General features: G+C 44.0%; 1 protein-coding gene across 1 annotated transcript in view; it reads left to right on the forward strand.

The window, feature by feature from the left end:
- Nucleotides 1-27268, forward strand: part of CC2D2A (coiled-coil and C2 domain containing 2A) — a 130425-nt gene that overhangs the window by 77290 nt on the left and 25867 nt on the right. The window contains exons 18-29 of the mRNA XM_025887332.2: nucleotides 765-921; nucleotides 4704-4851; nucleotides 7235-7373; nucleotides 10040-10243; nucleotides 11967-12059; nucleotides 12963-13054; nucleotides 16167-16334; nucleotides 18987-19092; nucleotides 19283-19392; nucleotides 20649-20745; nucleotides 21198-21296; nucleotides 24382-24558. Of these exons, the coding sequence (XP_025743117.1) occupies nucleotides 765-921; nucleotides 4704-4851; nucleotides 7235-7373; nucleotides 10040-10243; nucleotides 11967-12059; nucleotides 12963-13054; nucleotides 16167-16334; nucleotides 18987-19092; nucleotides 19283-19392; nucleotides 20649-20745; nucleotides 21198-21296; nucleotides 24382-24558 (1590 nt within the window). The remainder of the gene's footprint in view (nucleotides 1-764; nucleotides 922-4703; nucleotides 4852-7234; nucleotides 7374-10039; nucleotides 10244-11966; nucleotides 12060-12962; nucleotides 13055-16166; nucleotides 16335-18986; nucleotides 19093-19282; nucleotides 19393-20648; nucleotides 20746-21197; nucleotides 21297-24381; nucleotides 24559-27268) is intronic.

Here is a 27268-nt window from a genome sequence, read left to right on the forward strand (position 1 = left end):
GACATCTTCTTACCTCAAAAGTAAAATGATCCAAGGACACAAGAGAAATTTGATCCAATGGAGCAAAGTTCCTACTGAAGCTGCCTTGTATATTCATAATCTATGGTTGCCTTGGCAATGGACCCTTAATCTCATGGAGATGGCAGTATAATGAGACACGCCACAGTAATTAGACTGCAGTGGGTCTGGTTGGCTCCCTCTTGGGAGAAAGTCTGAGAAGGAGCTGGTAGGGTTTCAGCAGCCAACAAATTAAATGAGCTCTTGAAGGAAAGAATTTGAAAGATTCACTAAATAGTAGATTTGAACCTGATACTCTAGAGTACTTCTAGGTATGACACTTCTCCTATTGACTTTGAGGTTGGTGTAAATAATAAATCACCTAGTGGCATGCCCATTTTATCTGACCCATTCCACCTGATGGCATTTCTTTCCAAGATAACATAAACCAGGAAAAAGAGGAATCCCATTCTCCAGATAGCCTGTGTATTGGCTTGAAATGAAACAGTTTTGGTAGGCTGCTAATTTGATTAACCTCTCTATCCCAGGATAGTAGACCAGACAAGAGGATAGGATGTCAACAACTTGGCCACAAATAGGGTGTAACTTATTGTCCATGGGAACCGTAATAATACAACTCAACTTTTCCACTCTGAAATGGATGCTCTGGGCGAGAACAGTGGTCCACATAGATAAGTGGATTAAATATCTGGGAGTGAGCACACTCCTGCTATTTTTCTTTGACTGTTTTTCTTCCTCAATTTCAGGTATATGAAACAATTGGACACAGTGGTACCACTCTGCTAGCAGAAGTGTTTCTGCCTATTCCTGAAACTACCATTGTCACTGGAAGGGCTCCCATTGAAGAAGTGGAGTTTAGCAGTAACCAGCATGTGACACTGGACCACGAGGGAGTTGGAAGTGGTATGGAAAGCTAATTATTATTAGTGGCTCACGATTTTACTGTCAGTTTTGAACATAGCTTTTTTTTTTCCATTTTCAAACAACCAGCTAATTATAAAATTGCTTTCAGAAATTCAAATTAAAATGATGATATGCAATTTTTTGCAGTCTTTTTTTGTATACTGTTGGTGGCCAGTAAATTCATATATCTAGGCAATATAAAGTAGTTTGACAATGTGGATAAAGACCTTTAAAATGCCTTTAAGACCTTAATTTTTCTTCTAGGAATGTTTTGTAAGGAAATAATTTGAAACGAGGACAAAGCTTTGTGCATAAAAAAATGTACATCATGGTATTATTCATAAGGCTGAAAAAATTGAAAAAACTTAATTGTAATAGGTATATTATTAATTAATATTATCTCTCTTATCCCCTATAACTGTGATTAGATAGATGACGTACCTTCTCTGTTCACCATGTTTCTTAACCTCCATAATATACCTTGCTATCTTTTTCTTTCACTACTGTATTCTGTAAAACTTCTTTAAATCTGTCTTCCAAGTCATGAATTCACTCTTTGGCTGTGTCTAATCACTGAAGCTCATCACTCAGTTTTTCATTTTAATTATTGCATTTTTCACCTCTAGAAATTCTGTTTAGTTCTTTTCCAATCTGTCTGGTCAGTTCTGATAACGTTTGTCCTTTCCTCCGACTCTCAATCATTTCATTTCTTTTATTCAGTCATTACTTCCTTTATTTTTAAAAACATATTACACATACTTTTTAACATTCTGTATCTGATCATTTCAATACCTACCTGCTTATTGTTTTGATTCTGTTGCCCCTTATTTATGGTGGCTTGTTTCCTTATGTGTCTAGTGATTTTCTATTGTGAGCTCGTATCTGGATATGTATCTGCAAGAATTCTTTGAGGCTCAAATCCAATCGCCAACCTGCAAGTCTGGAGATCTAGGCTTTAGTTCCAGCTCTCATACTGATAAGGTGTGGCACCCTAGTAATCATGTAATCTCTTTGAATATCATTGTCTTCATACATAAAATGAATCTAAAGATACCTCCTTTAATGTCTTTTAGGGTTATTTTGAAGACTAAAGTGGACGTTCAGTTTGAAGGAAAGATCTTTGAAAAATACAAAGATGCTCTTATAGCGTAACAGTGGTTCTGTTTTGTGCTGCTAATATTAACTGGAACTCCAGGGCCTGCAGTCGCTATATTTAGTGCTTGAAAATCTTTCCTTCCTTGAGATTAAACAAACTGCTCCGAGACTTTTTATCATTTATTTCCAATCGGTAGAGGCCAGATAAGTAAGTGAGGCTTGTGGTTGCCCAGTAGTTTAAGAGTAGCTGAGGTGTGTTGAGTGGCCACGGTCTTCCAGGCACTAAGTGCTCTGACGTGTGGCTCCTCACTAGGGCGTATCCCCACCCTCAGGCACTTGAATTTACTCTTTCTGCCAAAAATGCTCTTTCCCAACATATCTCCATGTCTCATTTCCTCCTTTTCTTCAGGCCTTTATCCAAAAGTCCCCTCTCATGGAGCCTCTGCTGCCACCCCATCTAGAAGTTCAGCCCTTCCCCGCCCCCCCAAATGCACATTTTCTATATATGTTCCCTAATTTATGGTTTCTCCTCCACATTTATGCCTCTCTAATGTACCACATTTTCCTCTTTTTTTTATTTTATTTTTTTTATTAACATATAATGTATTATTTGTTTCAGGGGTACAGGTCTGTGATTCACCAGTCTTACACAGTTCACAGCACTCACCATAGCACATACTTTCCCCAATGTCCATCACCCAGCCACCCCATCCCTCCCACCCCCCTCCACTCCAGCAACCCTCAGTTTGTTTCCTGAGATTAAGAGTCTCCAATGGTTTGTCTCCCTGTCCAGTTTCGTCTTGTTTCATTTTTCCCTCTCTCCCCCTGTGATCCTCAGTCTTGTTTCTCAAATTCCTCATATCAGTGAGATCATATGATACTTGTCTTTCTCTGATTGATTTATTTCGCTTAGCATAATACCCTCTAGTTCCATCCACGTCATTGCAAAGGCAAGATTTCATTTTTTGATGGCTGCATAATATTCCATTGTGTATATATACCACTTCTTCTTTATCCATTCATCTGTTGATGGACATCTAGGCTCTTTCCATAGTTCAGCTATTGTGGACATTGCTGTTATAAACATTGGGGTGCATGTGCCCCTTCAGATCACTACATTTGTATCTTTGGGGTAAATACCCAGTAGTGCAATTGCTAGGTCGTAGGGTAGCTCTATTTTCAACTTTTTGAGGAACCTCCATACTGTTTTCCAGAGTGGCTGCACAGCTTACATTCCTACCAACTTCTTATCAATTCCTTTTTTAAAATCTTTTTAAATTTTCATCTTCACAGACATATTTCATCCCTTCATTGTATTTACCCTTATTTTTGTGTATATATATATATGTTTTTCTTTCTTTAAAATTTTGGGAGGCAATTTCTTCTAACAGACCAAAATACACCCAAAATCTATTGTGTGACTCTGTTCTGTTCACCAGACTAATCATATTTTTTTTTCCTTTCTTTTCCCCCCAGTTTCAGATCTCTTCTGATTTGTTTAGTGTATATTTTTCTAGGGTCGTTGTTACCGTTTTAGCATTTTCTTAGCATTTTGTTCTCTCATTCATCTATTCTCCTCTGAACAAAATGACAAGATGGAAAAACTCACTTCAAAAAGAACAAGAGGCAGTACTGACTGCCAGGGACCTAATCAATACAGACATTAGTAAGATGTTGGAACTAGAATTCAAAATAACAATGACAAAGAGACTAGCTGAGCTTGCAAAAAGCATAGAAGATACTAGAGAATCCCTTTCTGAAGAAATAAAAGAACTAAAATCTAACCAAGCAGAAATCAAAAGGGCTATTAATGAGGTGCAGTAAAAAATGGAGGCTCCAACTGCTAGGATAAATGAGACAGAAGAGAGAATTAGTGATATAGAAGACCAAATGATGGAGAATAAAGAAGCTGAGAAAAAGAGATAACTACTGGATCACAGGGGGAGATTTGAGAGATAAGTGATACCATAAAGCAAAACAACATTAGAATAATTGGGATCCCAGAAGAAGAAGAAAGAGAGAGGGGGGCAGAAGGTATACTGGAGCAAATTGTAGCAGAGAACCTCCCTAATCTGGGGAAGGAAACAGGCATCAAAATCCAGGAGGCACCCCCACATCTAATAGTAAAACTCACACGTTCCTCTTATTTCTCTTATTTATTGCCTGCCTCCCTTGCTGGAATATAAACTCCTTGAGAACAGAGATTCTCATCAGTTTTGCTTCTTTACTGCAATCTGCAGTCCCTAGAATAGTGCCTGGCATGAAGGAGGGGCTCAAATGCATATCTGTTGACTGAGTGAATGAATGGAGGTCTTCATTGTCATCTTTTTTAGGAGGTACTATTTTTATCCCTATTTTATACATAAAGAAACGAAGGCTCGGAGAAGTTAAGCAATCTGTTTGTGGTCACACAGCTGTTAAGTGGCAGAACAAGAACAGGCACACAGATGTCCCACTCCACAGTGCCTCATTCATTCTGTAAGGTCTACATACTGCTGTCAGAGCTAGAACCAAGCAGCCAATGCTGAGCGTCATTGCCTGAAGAAGTTCAGGGATGCTGATTGGAATTATGTTCCATCCTGCCAGCCCTATAGCCCCTCCATCCCACTTGACTGTCTGCTTTCCTACCAGGGCTGGGCTCGCTCCCTTTTCCTCAACAACGTCTGTGTAATCTGGTGTTTCCCTAGGAGTGCCCTTCTCATTTGAAGCGGACGGTAGTAATCAACTGATTCTAATGACCTCGGGGAAGGTGTCCAACGGTGTGGCCTGGGCCATTGGAGAAAATGGGATCCCTTTAATTCCCCCACTGTCACAGCAGAACATCGGATTTAGAAGGTATTGTGTGTCTAGAGTAAATGCATAGTAATGTCAGCATTTGCATTCATGACATGGGAGGGAGAAGCTTGCAATGTCACATTCTTTCCTTTTATTCTCATGTGCCAGTATTTTCAGGGTCTTTTTATTGTTCTTGAGGTAAGAATTAAAATATTAATAGCCTAATAAATATTAGATGTTCAGCAGTGTCAGAAACAGCAAAAAGCACTTCACCTTATTTAATCTCTCCAGTAACTCTATGAAGGATTCCTGTCCTCTTTTTATAGATGGGGGAAGTGCATAGCATGTGTATATGTGGTCCTCAGTGTGAATGAGGATGGTTGCAGAACCTTCCGGTTATTATAAAAGTCTCTATGGTCAGATCTCTTCCTTAATTGCTAACTCCTTAGGTTCCTACCAGAACAGAAGAAAAGGCACTCTGGGCCTCCCCCATTTCTCCCCTAGGCTGGTCCCACCTCCTTGTGGCTAGTGCCTGCCCAGGCAGCCTGGCCTACGGGAGCCAGGTGGCCTGGGCTCGATTCTTGCTTCCGTCCTGCCCCAACAGATGTGCCTTGAATTGATCTTTTACCCTTCTAGGCCTCAGGTGCCTCCACTCTAAAACCAAAGGACTTACCCTGATCATCGAGAAGACACTCCAATTCACAGGATGTCATTTATGACATGAGTGAAAACAGAGTGGGGCTCATTTTGTTCCCTTTATGTCCTCTCCGCCCCGATTCTGATGCCTGTGTCCCTGAGACGAGCACAGGGAATGCTGCTCTGTGCTTTTGCAGTCAGGAGACCAGCAGCCACGTCCCGTGGAGGCATTGGGGTATAACCATGACAGATGTATCCATTCCACTGAGTTCCATGCCGGGGATCAAAGCTCCAACTCCTCAGGAGAGGGGGTCAAGCCCAGCGTGAGTAACAAGAAATGCAGTGCTGCTAACGAAGCCCCAACTCACTGTTGCCAACAGCCCCGGGCCTCCTGGCAACTCGGGCATGTCCAAAGTTGGTGCTTCAATCAGTTGTGCGTTTAAGTCCCCAGTTATGTGGGGAGCGAGGCACGAGGCAGATCTAGCCTGAATCCCGGGACTTCAGGGATGGGGGCCACATCATACTTCATTTTGTTTGTTTGTTTTATTGAGATGGAACTGACACAGAACATCATATAAGTTTAAGGTGTACACCATAATGATTTGATTAATGTGTTTATTGTGGAATAATCACCCAAATAAGTCTAGTTTGTATCCATCACCATGCATAGTGACAAATTTTGTTTTCCTTGCCGTGAGAACTTTTCAGATCTATTCTCTCAGGACCTTTAAAATGTAAAATACAGTATTGTTAACTATGATCGCCATGCTGTACATTAGACCTCCCAAACTTATTTATCGTATGACTGGAACTTTCGCCCTTTTGACCCCCTTCACCCATCCCCCTCTCTAACCCCACCTCTGGCAACCACCAGTCTGTTCTCTGTTTCTACAAGTTCTGTTTTTTTAGAATTCCATATATAAGTGAAATTCTACAATATCTGCCTTGCTCGGTGTGACTGATTTCACTTAGCATAATGCCCTCATGCTCCATCCATGTTGTTGCAAATGGCAGGATGCCTTCTTTTTTACGGCTGGGTAATATTCTATTATGTATCCATACCACATTTTCTTTATCCCTTCTTCCACAGATGGACAGTTAAGTTGTTTATGTGTCTTGGCTATTATAAATAATGCTGTAATAAACGTGGGGGTGCAGGTACCTCTTCAGGATAGTGATTTTGTGTCCTTCAGATATATACCCAGAAGTGGAATTACTGAATCATACAGCAGTTCTACTTTTAATTTCTTGAGGAACCTCCAGTGTTTGCACCAATTTACATTCCCACCGACAGTGCACAAGGTTCCCTTTTCTCCACATCTTCACCAACACTTGGTATCTCGTGTCTTTTTGATGATGGCCATTCTAACAGGTGTGAGGTGATATCTCACTGTCGTTTTGATTTGTGTTTCCCTGGGAGGGGTGATGTTTAGCACCTTTTCAGGTCCCCACTGGCCATCCGTATGTCTTCTTTGGAAAAATGTCTCTTGTGGTCCTCTGCCCATTTTTTAATTAGATTTTGTGTTATTACTATTGAGCTATGATTCCCTGTATATTTTAAACCTTAACTCCTTATCAGACTTGTTTGCAATTATTTTCTCTCCCCAGTCGCCCTTCTCTATTATCCCTATAACATACTTAATAGCAGTCATCAAGTAAAGAAAAATGGCACAACTCCTTTCTTATCAGATTTTCCTCACATAAACAGTAAGAGCCTCTCTAAACAGGGCTGTTCCTGGGATTTTGTGGGCCTAAGGCAAACTGCCCTGGGAACATATCCATCTCATGGCATTCACTTTTTTTCCAGTGCTTTGAAGAGGGCAGATGCCATCTCATCTATTGGCACATCTGGACTGACAGACTTGAAAAAGTTGGCCAAGTGGGCGGCAGAGTCCAAGCTCGACCCGAACGACCCCAACAATGCCCCTTTGATGCAGCTAATCTCGGTAATGTGGTGGGAGAACTGTGTGCACACCCCCATTTCTCGAGCTGGGGTGATCATAATAGAAATGGCTCAGCCCGTGGGCACGTGGGTGGCTCAGGTCATGATCCCAGGGTCCTGGGATCGAGTCTCACATCGGGCTCCCTGCTCAGCGGGAAGCCTGCTTCTCCCTCTCCCACTCCCCCTGCTTGTGTTCCTGCTCTCGCTGTCTCTCTCAGTCAAATAAATAAATAAAATCTTAAAAAAAAAAAAAAAAAGAAATAGCTCAGCCCTTCACACGCATTTTCTTTCACATGGTGTTCTTTCATAGCGTTTAAGAACATGAGAGCTGGGTTGAATGACCGGTTTAAGGTCAGGCTCTGCCCCGTCTGGCTCGTGCTTTCTAGGCGCTCTGATGCCGTCACAGTGTGGCCATGAGGACATGCACTGCTGCATTTCCACACTTAGCTGGGCACACAATTGGTGTGCAATCAATAATAGTTGTTACTGTGGTGTTGTTGTTACTCTCATCTCTAACTTCTGCAAAACCCTAAAGAGAGGTCTTTAGGTCTTTTGGCCCCTCCTATGGAGAGGAACCTGAGTGCAGCCGCTCAGAGTCATTGCTCGAGCTCACATGACTGGTGAGGACTCGGGTCCAAGTCGATCTGATTTCAGAGCATGTGGTCAGTCCATCACACCTGGAACAGCTGATAGGAGTGTTTTCAGAAATGGTGGTTATGTTTTCCTGTTTGATGGTTAATTAGATTATCATTTAGGTTTCATTTAAGTATGTCTGAGATAAATTGCTTGTGTCTATCATAACATTCAAAATTCTTTCTTCAGTGAATTTATAAATAAAATGGAACATTAGTCAGTAAATGATTTTTCTTGGTGGCAAATACAATTGTTTTTACGCCCAAGTTCGTAATTCCCATAAAAACATAATAAACAAGTAGATGATCCAGAAAGTGACCACAGCAACACATTCTGTGATCAAATTCATTTGTGTGAGTTCATCAGCAGGGGAACTGTAACCAGGATAACATGTTCATTTCTGTCCTTAAATTTCTTATAAGGACAATTTTTAAGATCTACTCTTAGCACCTTCCAAACATACAATGCCATATTATTAACTATAATCATCATGCTGTACATTACATCTCCAGGACTTATTTATGGATTGTCATTTTTTTAAAGATTTTTTATTTATTTATTTGACAGAGAGAGACACAGCAAGAGAGGGAACACAAGCACGGGGAGCGGGAGAGGGAGAAGCAGGCTTCCCACTGAGCAGGGAGCCCGATGTGGGGCTCGATCCCAGGACCCTGGGATCATGACCTGAGCAGAAGGCAGACGCTTACCCACTGAGCCACCCAGGCGCCCTCTGTCCTTAAATTTCTAAGATAAGTCTCAAAGCAAGCTTTGGTTTATTTTGATTTTTCTCTTTATAAGCTCTCCTTCCAACATGATACTTCTTAGTGTGACTAAAAGAAATATTGGAAAGAATAGGCCATATTACCTAGAGCATAGTCTATTCCGTGTAGAGTTTTCAAATCACGTTTGGATTACTATCTTTTTTTTTTAATATTTCATTTATTTTTGCAAGAGAGAGCGAGCAAGCATGAGTGGGGAGGAGAGACACAGGGAGAAGCAGGAAGCTGAGCAGGGAGCCTGATGTGGGGCTCTGTCCCAGGACCCCGGGATCATGACCTGAGCTGAAGGCAAACGCTTGACTGACTGAGCCACCCAGGTGCCCTCGATTACTATCTTTAAGTCAGTGGTAATATAATACAAGTGTCAACTCCATGTTTTTCTTTTAAACTATTTGTCTTCCCATAGAAGGACAGAACACAGGGATGCCTTCCTGACTAGTCTCTTTTTAACGGATTTTCACAGCAGGATCACCTTTCCCAGTGCAAAGCCCCAGCAAATCTCTGCTCCCTGGCTTTCCTTCTGCGAGGAGGAGGGTGCCACTGGCAAAGCCCCCAGCAGAGGGGCAAGCAGACACCTGGGCAGAGTGCAGCCCACCTGCTCAGCCTCTCAGTGGTACCCTGAAACCATCCTTTTGGTGCCAGTGTAGGGAGGTTGGCACCCAGAACCATCTCTGGCTCTCTCTGCTCACTGACCAAGGCCATGAGGTGCTGTTCAGAGATAGAAGAGCATGGCCCTGGAGCCAGGGAAGCTGATCAGCTGATTCTGGGACCTGATCTACATGTGCGCATAAATAATATTTTTTTAATATTCAAAATATTTTGTTAAATATATTTTTCAAGTTATAGTAAGTTATTTTTAAGTCTTTTAATATGCAATATATTTTAAATATATTTTAAATACATATATTAGATTTCACATACACTGTGTATATAAGAATCCTATTTCCAATAGGCACCTACTAATACACTGATACAAATTTCTCACTTTTCAGGCTGTAGATTTGCGTAACACCTATGAGGGAAGCATGCATGCCAAAAAATGAAAATGATTTGCGGTACTTTTTATAGCTAGTACAGGAATAGAAGAGCATCTGCCTTATTACTGTTATATTGTAGTGCATTTTGTCCTTAAATGAAATGCAGGACGTTTCACATCTCAGTCCACAACTATTCAGCTTCCATTCCCAAAAGCTCCATGCTGGGTTTCTTCAGATGCAATCCGCCTGCCATCTAAAGTTGTGTCTCTTGTTTTCTGTAGGTTGCTACCAGCGGTGAATCCTATGTCCCTGATTTCTTTCGCCTGGAACAGCTGCAGCAAGAATTTAACTTTGTTTCAGATGAGGAATTGAATAGATCCAAACGATTCAGGCTTCTTTGTCTTAGAAGCCAAGAGGTGCCAGAATTCCGAAATTATAAGCAAATTCCAGCATATGACCGAGAAATTATGGAAAAAGTATTCCAGGTAAGAAATTGCCATGGAGGAGTTAATGCCATAATAAAATACCGCCGTACCATTTGGTATACTATTATGTGTGTGTTTTCTTGCTGTCATGTTCTCAGTAGCCATACTGGTTTCTCGTTTATAGCACTTAACGTTTCCATTATTTTTCTTAAACTTAATGTTTAAATAATCTCTTTGCCCAATATAATGACATATGAACTAAGAAAAATTAGGGTTGAAAAGTATCTTAAGTGTTACTATGGGAAATTATCCTGCCACGCTGTTCCTGTCGGGAATTCAGTGCCAGTTTAACCCATTAAGTATTTACCAAGCACAACGCTTGGTTAAGCGCTGGGGGGAGCTGCTGGGGTCTCAGCCGCCCTGGGTGGGCAGGGCACACAGGAGGAGGGGGCCTGCAGGTGGGGAGCCTTTGAGGAGCTACAGGCAATAAGGGTGTGTTTGGGGCGGGGTGGGGGAGGCGGGCAGGGACAGCAGGCCAGTGAAAGCCAGACAGGCAAGTTAGTGTTTGATGAGGTAAATGAAGAGCCATTAGAAATTGATACCAGTATGATTTTTTTATGCAGAAAGTGTGGAAACTATTGGAGAATATTTTTGGTTACTTGGTTCTTCTTTGTATTAGTTTGGATCTGTGATGGTGAGTGATAAAAAGCCAATTTAAGCTACTTCAGGCACTAAGGGGCGTTTATTGGATGATGAAATGCCAAAATAGACTTAAATATCTAAAGAGGCATGAATGGCGGGGGTTCATCTATGCCTCAGTGACCCCTGGATCCAGAACCTAAACACGGCCAGGACTTTTCTCCATCTTGTCCCAAGTTTAAAAATCTTGGGAACAGCTACAGGGGCACCTGGGTGGCACAGTCGGTTGAGTGTCTGGGTCTTGATTTCGGCTCAGGTCATGATCTCAGGGTCCTGGGGTCCGGCCAGAGTTGGGTTGTGCTGAGCAGGGAGTCTGCTTGAGAATTCTCTCCTTCTCCTTCTTCCCCTTACCCCCCACCACACTCTCGGGTATACTCTCATTCTAAAATAAATAAATCTAAAAAAAAAAAAACAAAACAAAAAAAAGGAAGAGAGAGAGAAAGAAAGAAAGAAATCTTGGGAACAGATTGCTTGAGTTTCCCAGGCTGGGTTAGGAGCCACCTGGGGTATTCAGCTGTGACCAGCAAAGGACTGAAGCAGAACATGGCAGCTTCCTGGGCCCACGGGGGATTTTACTGATAGAAAGAGAGAGCAAATTCAGCAGCCTAAGAAGACAAAGCTCACGCACCCTCTACTCTCCTCCAAGTAGGTGACCCGCATCAGCTGGGGCCAGGTGCTATTTACTATTTTTGTAATTGCTCCACTTAAAATAGAAAAGACAGAAATGTGAGCAGAGGCTCTGGCTGAGTTGCTTGGGTGAGCTTAGCATCTTGAACTATATTGAATCTCTCTGTTATCTCTGTAGCCTCTTTCTTCCTACATAAAGAGCTTAAGTTGTAATTGTTCTACAGAATTATCTTCTACTTATAAGCCAGTTCAGCCAACTGGTTCAAAAACCTGTATACTGCATCAAAGATCAATCTTGAACCAAAAATGAAGAGGAAGGTGGAAGAAACATTTAGAACCATAATTTATTACTTAAACCACAAGTGACAAATTCTCTAATCTCAAGATAAATTCTCTAGTCTTGCATGGGGGAGTACTAGTAATTTACAGTCATAAAATTATTCCTTTTTAATTTTAGGACTATGAGAAACGTTTACGAGACAGAAATGTAATTGAAACCAAGGACCACATAGATACCCATAGGGCCATAGTCGCCAAGTACCTCCAACAGGTAAGGAAAATCATTTTACAGAGTCCTCAGAGGGGGAAAATAACCAGCACCCTCACACTGGGGGGAGGGTGGTGTCTATTCTTCGAAGTTCTCTATGGGATACTTAAACGTCACTTAACCTCTCCAGACTTACTTGCTCATAATTACAGATATGAAATTAACAGCCATCGTCATCTTTTGAACATATGGAACACTGGGATGTATCTCAGTATATTATCAGTGGTTATCTTGAGTGGGGCATGATTATAAGGGACACAATTTCTAAGTCATGATTTTTCTCATATTTGAATGTTTGCATCATATCACCTTTGTAATGAAAATATTTTATAAACTACATACTAACTGCCCTGATGCACGAAAAACTTGAAATATCCTTTTGCCCTTCCTTCTTTTAATAAATTTAACTTGTAGGAAATGCTGTAGTCACTAGAGTACATTTTTCCCACGCAAATGATCTACCCTGGGGGCTCCTTATAAAAAAGAAAAAACAATTTATGACATTTAAGAGGTCCTCTATTTAAGGAATAATTAGAAAATAAATCAGTCTGAATAGAGGAAGAAGTTAAGAATCTGAAATCTGTGCGCTTCAAGATTGGTCCTATTTTTTCCAATTGTTCATTCATTCAGCAAAATTTCACTATCATCCACTAGGAACCTTCCCAGGTCCCACAAATATACCAGTGAATGAAACAGAACCCCCTCTGCCTTAGGAAGCTTACGTTAGTGAGCAAAGCAGGATGATTTCTATAGGAAGAGGTCAGCACCAGGGAGAAAAGTGCAGGTGCACTAGGGGGATGCACTGAGGTGTCACCTAGCGAGGTGAAAACTCGAAGGAGTCAAGGGAGTGAGCTGTGAAGTCTGTGTACCAGGGAGATTTTAAATAAAACAATTGTCTGTCCTCAGGTTAGAGAATCAGTGATAAATCGTTTCCTGATTGCAAAACACCATTTTCTTCTTTCGGACTTGATCATAGAAGAAGAAGTTCCCAATATCAGGTAAAAGCAAACAAATCTTTTGTTTCTTATAAATATTCTTTCTATTGTATTATATTAAAATTTTCATGTACATAAAAGATGTTTATCCTTGTATGGTCCACATTTGGGCCCCCAGTAATGCTGGGAACTGGTAAAACCTGATTAACACCTCATGGTTACATTAGTTGGGGGTTTTGTTGAACAAGTCTCACGAGATGCTCTCTATCACGCCCAGTACACACCATCTCATCTCCCACTGTGCGCAAGTCAGCTCCGCAGGCCTGTGCCGGTTCCCTGCTGCAATCAGATTAAGTCTGACAGCATTTCCCCCCTGCTTTCTACCTCCCCCTTCCAGTCTGTCCCTCACTCCCCCACACACGCGGGGCAGAGGGGGTGGCTCAGAATAAGCATTGGGGTTCCAGGGGGTGGGGGGAGGCTGAGAGCTGCTGTGTGTTTGGTGAGGGGGCAGGGGCAGCAGGGAAAATGGATATTTACATAGAAGTTGGGATTTAATTGCATTTGCTTGATTGTCTCCCTGTTACTTAGAATAATCGAGTAATTATCTCAACTCAAAGTGGAGGCATAAAAGATGAAAAATAACTTTCATATTGGTGGCCCCATACAGTGCATTGACTTCCCAACCTGTTCTGTGATTAAATCTCTTGGTCTCCTAAAAAGTTTATTTCCTATGCATGTACTTTCTCTCCACCACCAAGTTGGGAAGGAGACAAAAAAATGTCTATCCATGGCAACCCCTTTCTTTGGCTTGGCCTCCATCCATATCCAGGCGGGAGGCTATACCCACAGACACTCATGCAAACCCTCCCTCTTTATTCCAGGCCCAGAGTCCAGTCACTGAATGTATTTTTTCAGTCATGAAAATTATACTTTAGAATAGATGGTGATTTTTCATGCTGTTTTTCCATTTCTTTTCTTTCTTTTTCTTTTTCTGCTTTACTTTCTGCATTAAGTTCTGAAGGCTCAGGGTATGTTCTTTCTTCTTTTAATTTTGGTTTGTTCTTAGCATTAAACTAAGATGTTTCTATATCTGATGGTCCCAACCACCAAGATGTTTCCATGCTGACTGCTAGCAGGGCGGCAAAGTCTCCTGAGAAGAGCCACCTCTGGGGGAGGGGAGGAATTTTGACAAAGAGAAGGGATGTGCCATGTTAGGACCCTCTGGCAAAGGTGTCTCTCAGAGGTCCCCAAGTCTGGGTTAGGTGGGTATCCTGGCAGAGTGATTAATAAGATGGGCTTAATTTACAACAACATGAACCTTGAGGGCATTATGCTAAGTGAGATAAATCAGACAGAGAAAGACAAATACTGTATGATCTCATTCATATGTGGAATCTAAAAAAGCCAAACTCATAAAAACAGAGTAAAAGGGTGGTTACCAGTGGCCAGGGGGTGGGAAAATCAGAGAGATGTTGTTTCAGGATATAAACTTGCAACTAGTGATTAAATAAGTTCTGGAGATCTCAGGCATAGCAGAGTGAATACAGTCAATACTGATCATAAACTTCAAAGTTACCAAGCGCCTTGATCTTAATTGTTCCCCCCCCAAAAAAAGATAATTCTGTGAAGTTATAGAGGTGTTGGCTAACACACTGGCAGCCATATTCCAATATGTAAATGTATCAGACCAACATACTGTACGTCTTAAATTTACAGTTATATGACAATTACATCTCAATAAAAATAAATTAAAAATAGTAAAATGCAGATAATGAGTCACACACAGAAAAAAGATTTGCAATGTCACTCTCCTCACAGTCTTTTTTTGGGGGGGGGAGATAGTTATTTTTCATAACTTTCCATTATATTAATATGTAATGGGTCTGCTCTTGTTTTAAGGGAGTTAAAAATAAATATATGTCAGTATTTTCAAAAGAAGAAGAAGGTGGCTGTTTAGTCAGAGTGAGCCGAGTTGCAGCCCCAGCTCCCTCTTACTGAGGAGCCTTCAGCAAATCCTGTCGCCTCCCAGTTTCTTTATGTGAAAAATGGGGTAAATGTGCCTCTTGTCAGGATTAAAAATAGTCTCTGTAAGGCACCCAGCACTCTGCTTGATCCATAGAAGACCCGCAGGGGAGCAAGTGGGAGCCCGTCGGGGGCCGTGGCCTCCCCAGCCAGCATCTGGCCCTCGGAAGGAGGCTGCTCGGCCCTGTCCCGCGCCGTCTGGCCCCATAGCGTCAACCTGCAGATCCAGACACGTCTGTGCCTCTGTTCAGTCTCTGGGCTGGACTTTAATGATCTGCTTCGCCGCCCTTTCTCTCGCCATGACTCACTGCCCGTGCTCCCATCCTCCTGCAAGTGTTTACAGGATTTCGCCTCAGGGAGAGGGAGACAGGAGAGGGATCCTCCTGGCCCACCCCTTCCTCCTGCAGAATCACTGCCATCATGCCACCCTGTCTTTCCAACAGCTGCCATTGTAGGGCATCCACCCAGTGCTAGACCAGTGCCGGGGTGCTTTCCCTTTATCCTCTTCATTACCCCAAGAGGTAGGTATGATCATCCCCATTTTACAGATGATGAAACAGAGACAAAGAGGTGAGATAATGTGCCCAAGGTCAGTGAGCGGAGCCAGGAGTCCCACGGCTTTGTCTAACTCCAGAGGCAGAGGTACCCCCGGAAGTGCCCAAGGCTGTGAACATCACCATGTGAATGGAGCAGGTTAATGCGTGCTCCAGGGCTCAGGAGAGGGCGCGCCCCTTCCAGCTGGTGTGGCTGGAGCCCTGGGGAAGGGAGACACCAGCCCTGAAGGGGCGGACGAGGAGGAAGTGGGGAGGGCACCCATGCACAGGACTGGCCTGGCCGAGCAAAGGTCGAGAGCAGGCAGAGCACACGCACATTTGAGGGATGAGCAGGCAGAGCACAAGGCGGCGGGAAGCAAGAGGGGCCCAAGCACACTTTTCTTCCTCTGATCAGTAGCAGTTAAAATCAGTGTTAAGGACCCACACCAGAGGATCTCCCCAATCTCGGGAGAATTTCTTTGACGATTTCCACCCTCCTTAAAAAGACAAGAGTTTTTCAGGGGCCTTTGAGGGCCCCTTGGGGAAGAGTTTGGGAAATTGTCTCACAGCTCCAGACCTATCCTTTCCTCAGAGTCCTAATCCTGTTCTGTAATCATTAGCTTTCTGGGGCTAAGCCTTTTCAAGCTGGCAGAACAAAAGCGACCACTGAGGCCAAGGAGAAAAGGTCGGAAGAAGGTGACAGCCCAAAACCTGTCCGATGGAGACATAAAGGTGCTGGTGAACATCATCCGGGCTTATGACATTCCCGTGAGGAAGCCCACAGCAAGGTGAGAGCCCTCCAGATGGCCCTGGGATGGAGAGTACAGGGTCCCAGCCAAGTGGTTCACTTCTTTGTAGCATGTCCACCCCCACGTTGAACATAGTAGTTGATCATGGGGGCTAGGGGTGAGGGGCGGTCTTACTGAAGCCAAAACCCTATTGGTTGCAAGTAATAGAACCAACTCAGTCTATTTAGGCTAAAGAGGGGGTTCATTGGGAATATCTCAGAGAACACAAGGTTAAGAGGTACAGCTGAACTACATGGTGGACGGTGGATGGTAAAAGAGTGAGATGGTTCTTCGGAGGCCCATTGCTCTCTTGGCTTGCTTCCCTCTGTGGGTCTGCTTCATCTCCACGTGAAGGAAGTGGTCCTTTCAGCCACGGTACCATCCACCAAGCATCAGCTTCTCAGGAGACAAGCTGAAGGTCCTAACTTGGGTCAGGTGTTGATCCATGGTCTAATCACTTATAGCCAGAGAGGCAGGGTCCCCAGGCGCTGGCCTGAAGGTGGGGAACGGTTCTCAGAGAAGTGGGTGTGAGCTAGGCAGATACCCGAGAGGTGTATGTCCTAGGTTCTAAACACACATGCTTTGAGCATAAAAATGTGACTTCCCTTTTATCTGCTCCGAGACATGAGTGATGCCTACTACGTTTCACTACACTGGGGCAGTGGGGAACCCCCAACCAGGGTAAGGTGAGCCTGAGTCTCTTACCCCCTTTAGAGCACAAATTAAAGAAAGAAAGAGCAAAAATTAAAACTTCTACCCGCTGGTACCCTTGCCCATGTAATGAGGAAGGCTGATCTTTCCTGTCCATTCACCAGCTTCCCCGAACTATGCTAAGGCTCTTTCATACAGATTATTTCACTTACTTCTCACTACTGTTAATATCTCCATTTTACAAAAGGGAAAATGTGTCGGTGGCTTATCCAGGGTCACCCAGCGTCATCTGATTCACTGAAGAGCACCGTTCTGGCCTTTGGCATCTAGGATCTTCCTTTTAAATTTATCCCCCATCATTTTACCCTTTTTTTTTCTTTTTTCTTTCTTTTTTTTTTTACTGCCTAACTCTTCCACCCACTCCAGAACATCTGATCATCACCATTTCCAGCATTTGGTTACTAGTAAATGTCCATTTAAGCTCTTGAATCTGTGCATAACATTGCTTCCTCGAGCCATAGCCCAACCCCTTCACCTTGATTGCATCAAAGCTCAACTGTGGGGAGAAAAGCTCTTTTTTAAAATAACATATAGGTGTTTCTCTTATTTTGGTCTCTACAGAATTTTTTTTTAAGTGTTGAACCATTCCGTTCAAATTACAAGGAAGCTTGGTTGATCCTCTGTGTTATACATTTCCGTGTAGGCTCATTAAGACAGCTCAGATATCAACGCTTGCATTAAGCCTGCCCAAATCTTCACCCTCTACCCTTGCATCCACTAGATTGGGTTTTTCATCTCCCTCTCTGGACTCTTCTGGCCCATGCCCATGCCTGTAGTCTAACGTGCCTCCCACTGGATTGTGATTATTTGTTTACATGTCTGCTGGCCCTTTCAGTGCATTTGATGCATCTCTGCAACCCCAGAGTCTAACACAGGCCGCAAATATAGTAGGTGCTTCACAGATGTTTTTGTAATACTGTAATCAGTGGTGTTCCAGAGAGAAAGAGGGTTTCTCTGGCAGCTGTTGTCTTAAGTATTCCAATTCTATTGTCTCATGGTTTGTCTGATACCCTTATCTGTGAAAAGGAAAGACAGTCTGGTAGAAAGAGACAATTTATACTTTGGCCAGTAATGAATAAGAAATACTTGGTAAATTGTAAAGTTCAGTGCACATATGCAGGAGTGTCGTTAGGAGGAGGGGAGAGGTATCTGGGAGAGACTCTCTGGAGATGATCTTCATTTCTTTTTTAAGAATCCCAAAAGGGATGGGGCACCTGGTTGCCTTAGTCAGCTAAGCATCCAACTCTTGATTTCGGCTCGGGTCATGATCTCAGGGTCGTGAGATCGAGCCCAGCGTCTGGCTCCATGCTGGACGTGGAGCCTGCTTAAGATTTTCCCTCTCCCTCTCCCTTTGCCCCCCTCTCCTCTACCTCCACCCTTACCCACTGGCTCCCCCCAACCCTGGTTCACATGCATGCTCTCTTTCTTAAAAAAAAAGAAGAAGAATCCCAAAAGGGAAAGAAGGCAAGAGCCATAGATCCTAACTCAAGCTAGGAATCTGTGAGGGTCTCTTTCCCAGGGCCTGGAGAGAGGGGTCTTACATGGGATATGTAGCTCACAGTTGTTGTAGAATGCAAGGTCACAGAGAATGAATGCAGTGGGAGGGGACCTGGGTGGAGACAGGGCAGACTGGCCAGGGAGCTCAGGATTCTGCCACCTGAGAGGGACTGAGGCTCTCATTTGTCGGGGGAAAGACAGATTCCTCACTCAGGCACCCCATGGAGAGGAGAAGTGGGGAGAAGACCCTTTTGTCTGTTCCAGCCAGACATGCAGGGCGAGGGGTGGGAGCTGGGGTGGCTCTATTACTCACTAGGAAATGGAGATGACCCGAACATACTAAAAGCTTTCTGAAGTGTCAACAGACTGTCACCAGAGCCATACCTCTTTGGAGAAGTCATCTTGCTGAGTATCTAATTTCTGTCCTGCATTTCTCCCTCCTAGCAAATTCCAGCAGCCATCAAGACCGTCACGGACTTTCAGTGAGAAGCATGCTGCCTCCCCGACCACACACAGCCCCACCCACAGCGCGGACTACCCCCTCGGCCAGGTGAAGTACCTGGATGCTGCGTGTCAGCTTAGATCCTTGCCCCTTCAGAACTGCCCAGAAACTATATCGTCTCTTTAATGCTTTATTTGCTTTGGAAACACACTACTTAGTCAACGTATTCTACCTCTGCCAAGAACAAAATAACTCAACGAGCGGTTACGGACTTTAACACCTTGCTCTCCTCTTTAAGGTTTTAGTACGTCCTTTTGTAGAAGTTTCTTTTCAACGAACGATTTGCCACACAACTACAGCTGAAGGACCGAACCCCAGCTGGAATGAAGAACTGGAACTTCCTTTTAGGTGAGCGTATTTTCCTCTTTAGGGAAGTAGGATATTTTGAAGAAATGTGAATAAAATGGAACCTCGGGGGTGAAAGTTTCTGTAGCTTGTGAGCCAGGACAAGATCCAGGAGTCTGACCCCGAGTCCCACACTGCTCCTCTGGTCTCACAACTAACTCCAGTCGAGAGTAAAATGGGAAAATGTCCAACTTTTGAAACTCGGGTTCACTGCTGAGACACCCCCATGCCTCTCCAGGCTCTGGCATCCTGCAGCCCCAAGATTCCCATTCCCTGGACCCCACAGTCCCTACACAGCTTTCCATCGTTCCTCATCTCCCTGATTCTGGAAGCTTCAAGTAAACTCCCCAGTCTGTAACTCCCTGCTTTCCATAATTATGCTTTCTTCCTCACCAGAAATACTACATAGGCATTTAAAACTTTAAGTGATTTTAGGTATTTAAAAGAGTCCTTATTTCAGATCTTGAAGCAACCTTAGAAATTACCTAGTGTGCCACTCTACTTTTATAGAAAAGAAATGAAAACCCAAAGATGGAAGGTGACTGGCATAAGGCCACATAGTATCGTAGAGATGGAGCAAGGATTAGAGCTGGTTCAGTCAGTAGAGAGGGACACATACCACTATTATGCACACAACGAGCATAAAGAATGAGAAAACATAAAGGCAGATGCTCAACAAAATACATGCAACAGCCCAGTATGGGCTGGACTCAGAACAGGTGATATTACAGGAGATGAACCTCATCCCTGCGCTGCTTAGTTAGCTATGGGAAAGTGAGTGGGAAGCAGGGACCATTCCAGCAGCCTTATAACACCAGGAGGTTTAAGACTGGGGCGTGGTCTGCTGGAGGCACATCTTCTAGAGCCCAGTTGCTTAGGAAACCTGCATACTGACCGCACCAGTGTCAGCCAGAGCCCTTGAGTGTAGCCTGTCCACGAGCCAGCTCAGCCGTGGCCAGCTGGCTTCTCGCAAAGCTCACCACGCAGGTTGAGGGGTTGACAGGAGACTCGGCAGGACAAGCCAGCAGACAGGGGGCTTCTCTCTGTACGGAGCCTCCAGTCTAGGGCCCCTTCCACCTGAGTATAGGTATTATGTTAAAGCGTCTCAGTACAAAGGTAAATATTTGAAATGAAAGCACCGCTTTTAATCCTCATGTCTATGCTCCTATTTGAGTACTTTTCAGATTTGGGTATTTGAGTGCTCATTGTTTCTATCTTGCCCATTGTCATGGTCCCTGGTCACATGTGCCCATGTGCAGGGCCCCCAATGGGGATTACAGCACCACCGGTTTGCAGTCAGTGAGAGATGATGTGTTCATTAACATTTTTGATGAAGTGCTGAACGACGTCCTAGAGGTAAGCTCACAGTTTGGAGAAAGGCATCTGTACCCATGTTCACGTCCTCTACCTACTGTAAGTCCCTAACACATTCTGTCTTTGTGCTGGTTGACATGTTTCAGACCTGACATGTGTGAGCAGGAAAGGGAGAAGGGAGGAACAGAACTTGCTTTTTGATTTTCAGTAACTGCACTGGGTGGGTTACCTACGTGGTCTTAATTCTAGAACAACCCTGTGAAGGAGACTGTAAAATCTCCAGTTTAGTGAAGGGGAAACTGAGGTGCAGAGGGATTGAGTGACCTTCCTAGGGCCACAAAACAATGAAGTGTCTGAGCCAGAATGGGCCATAGGTCTGTCTAACCTACCCCACGGGCTTCCGGCTACAGCCCAGCCATTTTCCTGGGGCCGGTTAATTACATGAGTGGCCGACGTTGCGTTGCTCAACAGTTACCGCTTCCCACCCGCTGCAGGATGACCGTGAAAGAGGAAGGGGAATCCACACCCATATTGAGAGACACTGGTTGGGAAGCGTGAAAATCCCATTTAGCACCATTTACTTCCAAGCCAAGGTAAGCATCCGACATCCAAATTCCATGGGGCTCGGGAACAGCTGCGTCCACTGCTCCTGTACCCTCCCCACTGAGAGAACCTATGCGGGAGCCGCCGTCGGCAAGATAAAAAGCCGTTGATCTTGGGTCATATTTGCGTGGCTTGTAAAACATCCATCTGCCTTAGAGTCAGGAGTTAATGGAGGACGGTTCCAGTCTGAGAATTTTTCTAACATTTAAGTAGAAGTGAAGCAGATGGTGGGATGGAGCAGAAACGTGTCAAAACGACCAAAGTGGAGTGGATGGATGCCTGAAAGTAACTTGAAGGGAATAGTCAGCACAGTGATGGCCCATGTAATCACGTGCATTCTATTAGTGCTTCTCGAGTGCTCCCCATTTCCGACACAGAAAACGGTTAGCAGAGACCCGTTCGACTAAGACACCCTTCTTCAGAGTATAGTGGTTTTGCTTAAGGAGACCCATTAGGTTAACAACTCTTGAATGACTTAGTAGCTCTAATCTGGGACAGTGAAAGATTCTGCAATGGCTTTAATATCCTGGTATTAAATCCATGGCAACGGGAGGCTTTGAGCCACAAACCTGTAGCTAATCTCCCACAGCCACAGAGAGAGCAGTTTAATCCCACACGTGATGACCACCCAGACCAGGTGTCTCCCGGGCCACAGTCTACAGCAAGACCCAGGCTTGGATGGGTTGGAAGCTCAAGGATAATTGGAATTGCAGAGCCAAGATGCAATTCTCTCCCTAGACAAAGGGACAGTCTACAGGTGAAGCTTCCGTGATGTGCTGGCCAAAAATTTACATTTCCCTCTTTGAATCGATCTTAAATGAAAAAATTTTTTTGTTTAAGAGCACACGAGTTTGTAAACGAAACTGCCATGTTGTTTGGCATTGCAGAATTTCACATTTGGAAGGGTACTCAGAGGTAATTACTCCCAATCCCTTCTTGATAAATTAATCTCCTTTATTGTGGTAATGTCCATACTCTGCTTGAGTGCCTCTAGAAACAGGGAATGTAATCTCTTTGCCATAGCTGTATTATAAATTTCTTCCTTGAACCGTACCATAATCTGTGTGCTTCCTTATTTGTAGGTCCTGGTTTGAAGCTACACATAACAAGTCGAATCCTGACCCACAAATAACAGTAGGAGTAACTATATTACATGCCATTACTAGCTAGTTTGTACACCACCTCAGTTAAACCTCACAACAACCCAGTCGGCTTTATTGTCCCCATTTTACAGACGAAGAAACAGAAGCCTAGAGATGTGAAGTCACTACTCAAATCCCAAAGCTTACAGCAGAGCGGGATTCAGCTTTTACCCACTTCCCACAATGCTCACATTGCGTATTCCTGGGGAGTGAGATTGGTAAACGGAGAGAACTATTCAACATTGGGGTTTATACATTTCAATATTACTTTTGAGAATGATTTTATTACATTTGTCATTTAAAAGTTTTGTCTGACTCCAAAACTCGTGCTCTTCCATGCACCCGCAGCGGACATTGGGCAGGATCTGGAGATGCTGCTGGTTGTCACAACTAGAGCAGGAACTAGTGGTATCTTGTGGGTGGAGGCCAGGGATGCTGCAGACACCCCACGGTGCACAGGACAGCCCCCACCACAGACAATCCTTAGGCCCCAAAGATCAGCTGTGCCCAGGCTGAGAAACCCTGTCTTAAATCCTGATGCTCCAGCTATCTGGAGAAAATACCCACTCCTTTCTGGGTCATCGGCCTAGTTGCCCCATCAGATGCACCTGGTTGTTTCAGCTGCACGTTTCACGGCGTTGTTTCTGGATACTTTTTTTTTTTAAGATTTTATTTATTTATTTGTGAGAGAGAGAAAGAGCACAAGCAGGAGGGAGGGGTAGAGGGAGAAGCAGACTCCCCACTGAGCAGGGAGCCGGATGCGGGACTCGATCCCAGGACCCTGGGATCATGACCTGAGCTGAAGGCAGACGCTTAATGACTGAGCCACCCAGGCGCCCTGTTTCTGTATCCTTTTCCCTGTACCCCTTACCTGCCCCCCAGTGCAGGCTCTGGGGCAAAGCACTGATATAAGGAGGAAAATAAGCAACAGCTCACTTAATTCCTCCCTAGAAGGCGCAGTCACTGAAAGTTTAACTTCTTTCTGTATTTCTCCTGAGACATAAATGCCACTAAAGACTGAAATGAAAATCAGATTCTCTGTAAGCATGTGAATTTCAAATTCTGGCCCTGAAAAGTTGTGTGGCACCAGACAGTCTTTAATAAACTTATTGTTGTGTTGACTACACAAGAGTAGAAAGTCCTGTCTTTTGGAGCCTCTGCAGAAGTCAGGTCATTTTATTTAAATGGCTTGTAGTGCATTAGACCTGCAGGTATTGAGCACCTGCTGTGTAAACAAAACGCTGCTCTACATTGGAGAAGGGTGGTAGAAATGGGGGTCACATATAGATCTATTCACAGAGAGAAATCAGGTCTCCAGAGCAAAGTGATAAACAGGCACATGACTGCAAAGTGGGGCAGAATGGGTCACGGTAACAAGCAGGAGATACACACTGTGTGATGCTGCTGGAGATAACAAAATAATTCACGAAAGAGATGACATCCAACCCAAACCTGGAAATAATGATTGATACTCCGCAAGGGGGGATGAAACTCTGGAGCATTCCAGAAAAGGGGGAAAGGCTGCTGGCCCATCCATACTGAGTGCTGAGCATACGCCAGGCATTTTTCTGGGTGTCTGCCATCTATTCATCCAGCACCCAGAACTACCCTACAAGTAGGTCCTACTATTGTCTCTTTATAAATGCACGAGCTGAGGCACCTGGAGTGTAATCCAGGATTTGAACCCAGGTGACCTGCTGTCACGGTCAACCTGCAGAGCAGGCAGACGCTCTGCAGAACTTCACAGAGGCAGGGAAGTAGAGAGCCCTTCCCGTGAGAGCTCAGGGAGACACGCCCAGAAAGAGGGGGGAGCCCTGAATGTCAGTCCGAGCAGTCTTTATTGGATTCATCAGATAGTGAGGGGCTGACACTTGCCTTTGACCTTTCACTGGAAAACCACCAGGATGTTCACCAAGTCATATGTTCTTCACAGATTGACGGGACGTTTAAAATAGACATTCCCCCTGTTCTTCTGGGCTACAGTAAGGAGCGAAGCCTGATTATCGAACGGAGTTTTGACTCGGTGCGAAGCCTGAGTGAAGGCTCCTACATCACCCTGTTCATTACCATCGAGCCTCAGCTGGTTCCCGGGGAGTCTGTTCGAGAAAAGGTAACCCTGCCCCCACTTGAGCATCGCATGTCTGATGCTGATGAGACACGACTATGCTTGCTGGGCTGTGCTTTTATAAACGCAGACCACATGGCACAGGCCGAGGGCTCCTGACACTGTCCACTCAGCACTCTTAGAGTCTGGACAGAAGGAAGGGGAGATTGCCGATTGGGGTACTTCCATTGAGCCGATACTTAGGTTGATCCACAACTTAAACTTTCAGGCCAAGCAAGACAAACATAAACATGCGCCAGGTTTAGAAGAATTTTCTTAATGGAAGAAAAAAAGCAGACTGCGCTTTTATCTTGATGTTTACTGGCAAGCATGCTGAAACACATCTCCACGTGTGACCTCACATCCCTGGTTGGGCTGTGCATTGAATCAATTTATAGGATCGTAAGGCTAGACCTCCAGGGGTCACCTCATTTCAGTGCCTTCAGACAGAAACAAGTATCTGCACAAGTGCTCCAATTCTGAACAGCTCTACAACAAAGAGTTTCCAGAACGTAGGTTTGTTAGCAACTGTTTCCCAACCCTTATAGCCAGGAGACACTTCCTTAATGTAACATGCTTATGCAGTCTTGACGTGCACCGCCGTCACTGGTTTGGGGGGAAAGTATTGATCATGACCTCTTCATACTATAAACTAATACAGTCACAGCCACCACCACATACTGAGTTCTTACTCGGTCCTCAGCACCACGTCAGACATTTGACACCTGTTCTCTCTTAATACTCACAGCTATATTGTACAGTGGGTCTGCAACTGAGACAGGGGGAAAATGAGGCTCAACCTTCCAGTTCCCCCAGACAGTAAATGCAGAGCTAACAAGTCTGTCTGACTCGAAACCTTATATATTCAATAAATATTTACTGAGCATCTTCTATGTGACAGGCATTTCTCAGGTACTGGGGATACAGCAGCCTAGAAAAGCAGAGAAAAATCCCACGGAGCTTACATTCATGTGTAAACCCAGCTTGTCACCTACTACATGAGACGTGGATTCTCCTGCTGACTCTGTAGTTTATCCATCTTAGCTTTGTAATTACGACTCAGATGGAGATGGAAAAAAACAATGAGCACATTCCTCTGTTTCTGTTTCAGTATTACAGTTTGGTTCACAAGAGAAAAATCCCTATTCCCTATTCCCCTTTGAAAGGATTATTGGAAAAAATAAATCTACTGAAATTCAAAGTAATCTCACATGCCAGCCTTTGTCACAAACGCTGTGACAAATCTGTTCTCTAGAAAACATGGCAGAATACATGCGCTTCAAAATATTTCTAGGAAGTGAAACATGTATTCTGAATGTTCTTCCTTCATGTATAAACTCAAGAGAAAGCCAACAAGCCTGTTGATACAGAAAAATGCTCCCAGACAAAAGATGGTTTTACTATGTTTATGTCTTCTTCACGAAGGAAAAGCACTCCATCTGGAGGTGAGCTTCCAAAGCATGTGAAAGCAGTCTGCGAAACCCAGAGCCCAGAGCCGCCTCTTAGCACCTGGCACTGCCCCTCCCCCCTGGGCTCTGAAGCCCAGCCCCCAGGTCCCACAACCTGCCCTGCCTACAGCCAGGTAACAGGGCTGTCCACTGCTGCTTCAGTGGCAGGTCACTGCCCTGCTGTGGCTGTGCGGAGCATTTCTCTTAGGCCTCTTGAAAGGAGGCTTAAGAAACCCCTTTGGAGGCCAGGTTCTTTGCTGCTATTTGATGAGGAAGCACCCTGATGTCCTAAACACAGTGGCAGAAAACACTGCTGGATGAGTCCCCTGCAGATGATTCGGGAGAGACAAGATCTCACCCTAAGAGCACAGAGCCCACAACCTGGAATCGGTTTTCTACTTACCAGCAACTTCCAGAATTAGCAGATTAGAGTTTTCCCTCCACCATCATCCCATGGGGAACCATTCCCTGACTTTTTAAGGGATTTACTCATGGAATTTTCATAAGAATCAGTAGCGACTCCTGAAACTCTTCTGTAACTGCTTTACGTTGTCTTGAGAAAAGTTAAGTTTTTAAAAATAGATTATTTCTGTTAATAAAGTCTTCCTCTCATTTCTTTTTTCTTTCTTGCCTCTAATAGATGAGTGACATGCTTAAAAAGGTATACCAGGTATTTTGTTTTACATCCATTGGTAGTTATTAGGCTTTTACTTAGCTGCTCTCCATCCCCTGCCCCTTCATGGAAGCTGATGGGTCCTGGTGTATATGCGATCCCTTGGTGATGAGGTACAGACGTTGGAAGTTCCATGAAGAATGTCCAGCTCTGTCTTTCGGCCCATTTCATTTTGTCAGAGAGATTCTTAGTTAGCTGTGAATGTAGGAAGTCATAGGTGTGAATGTAGCCTGCATGCTGGGCACCATCTCCACTGTTTCCAAGCCTATAAAATCCATGAGCTGCTTCTTAGAGACACAGTGCAGCTGTGACAATGATTTCTGATTAGCAGAGCTGTCACAGTGTGTCCAAAGAGAGCTTTTAAACCCATTCGATTTTCTGTAAATACTGACACTAACCTAGAGGTTAAAAAAAAAAAAAAAAATCAGTTAAGAATCTTCCACATTTTGTGTTGAATCAAACTGCAAATTTGTCAGTTAGCCCTTAATTTGTTTTGTAATAAACAACCCAAATTCTTCTAGTATTTAGCTTTCGCTTGGCACTTCTTAGATTTCCAAGATGGCATACTCCTCCATAAATCACTGTTTCGCTCCAT

This window comes from Callorhinus ursinus, unplaced genomic scaffold (genome assembly GCF_003265705.2).
Source record: "Callorhinus ursinus isolate GAN/ISIS: 27379988/994484 unplaced genomic scaffold, GSC_fseal_2.0 scaffold4, whole genome shotgun sequence".
Taxonomy (NCBI): Eukaryota; Metazoa; Chordata; class Mammalia; order Carnivora; family Otariidae; genus Callorhinus; species Callorhinus ursinus.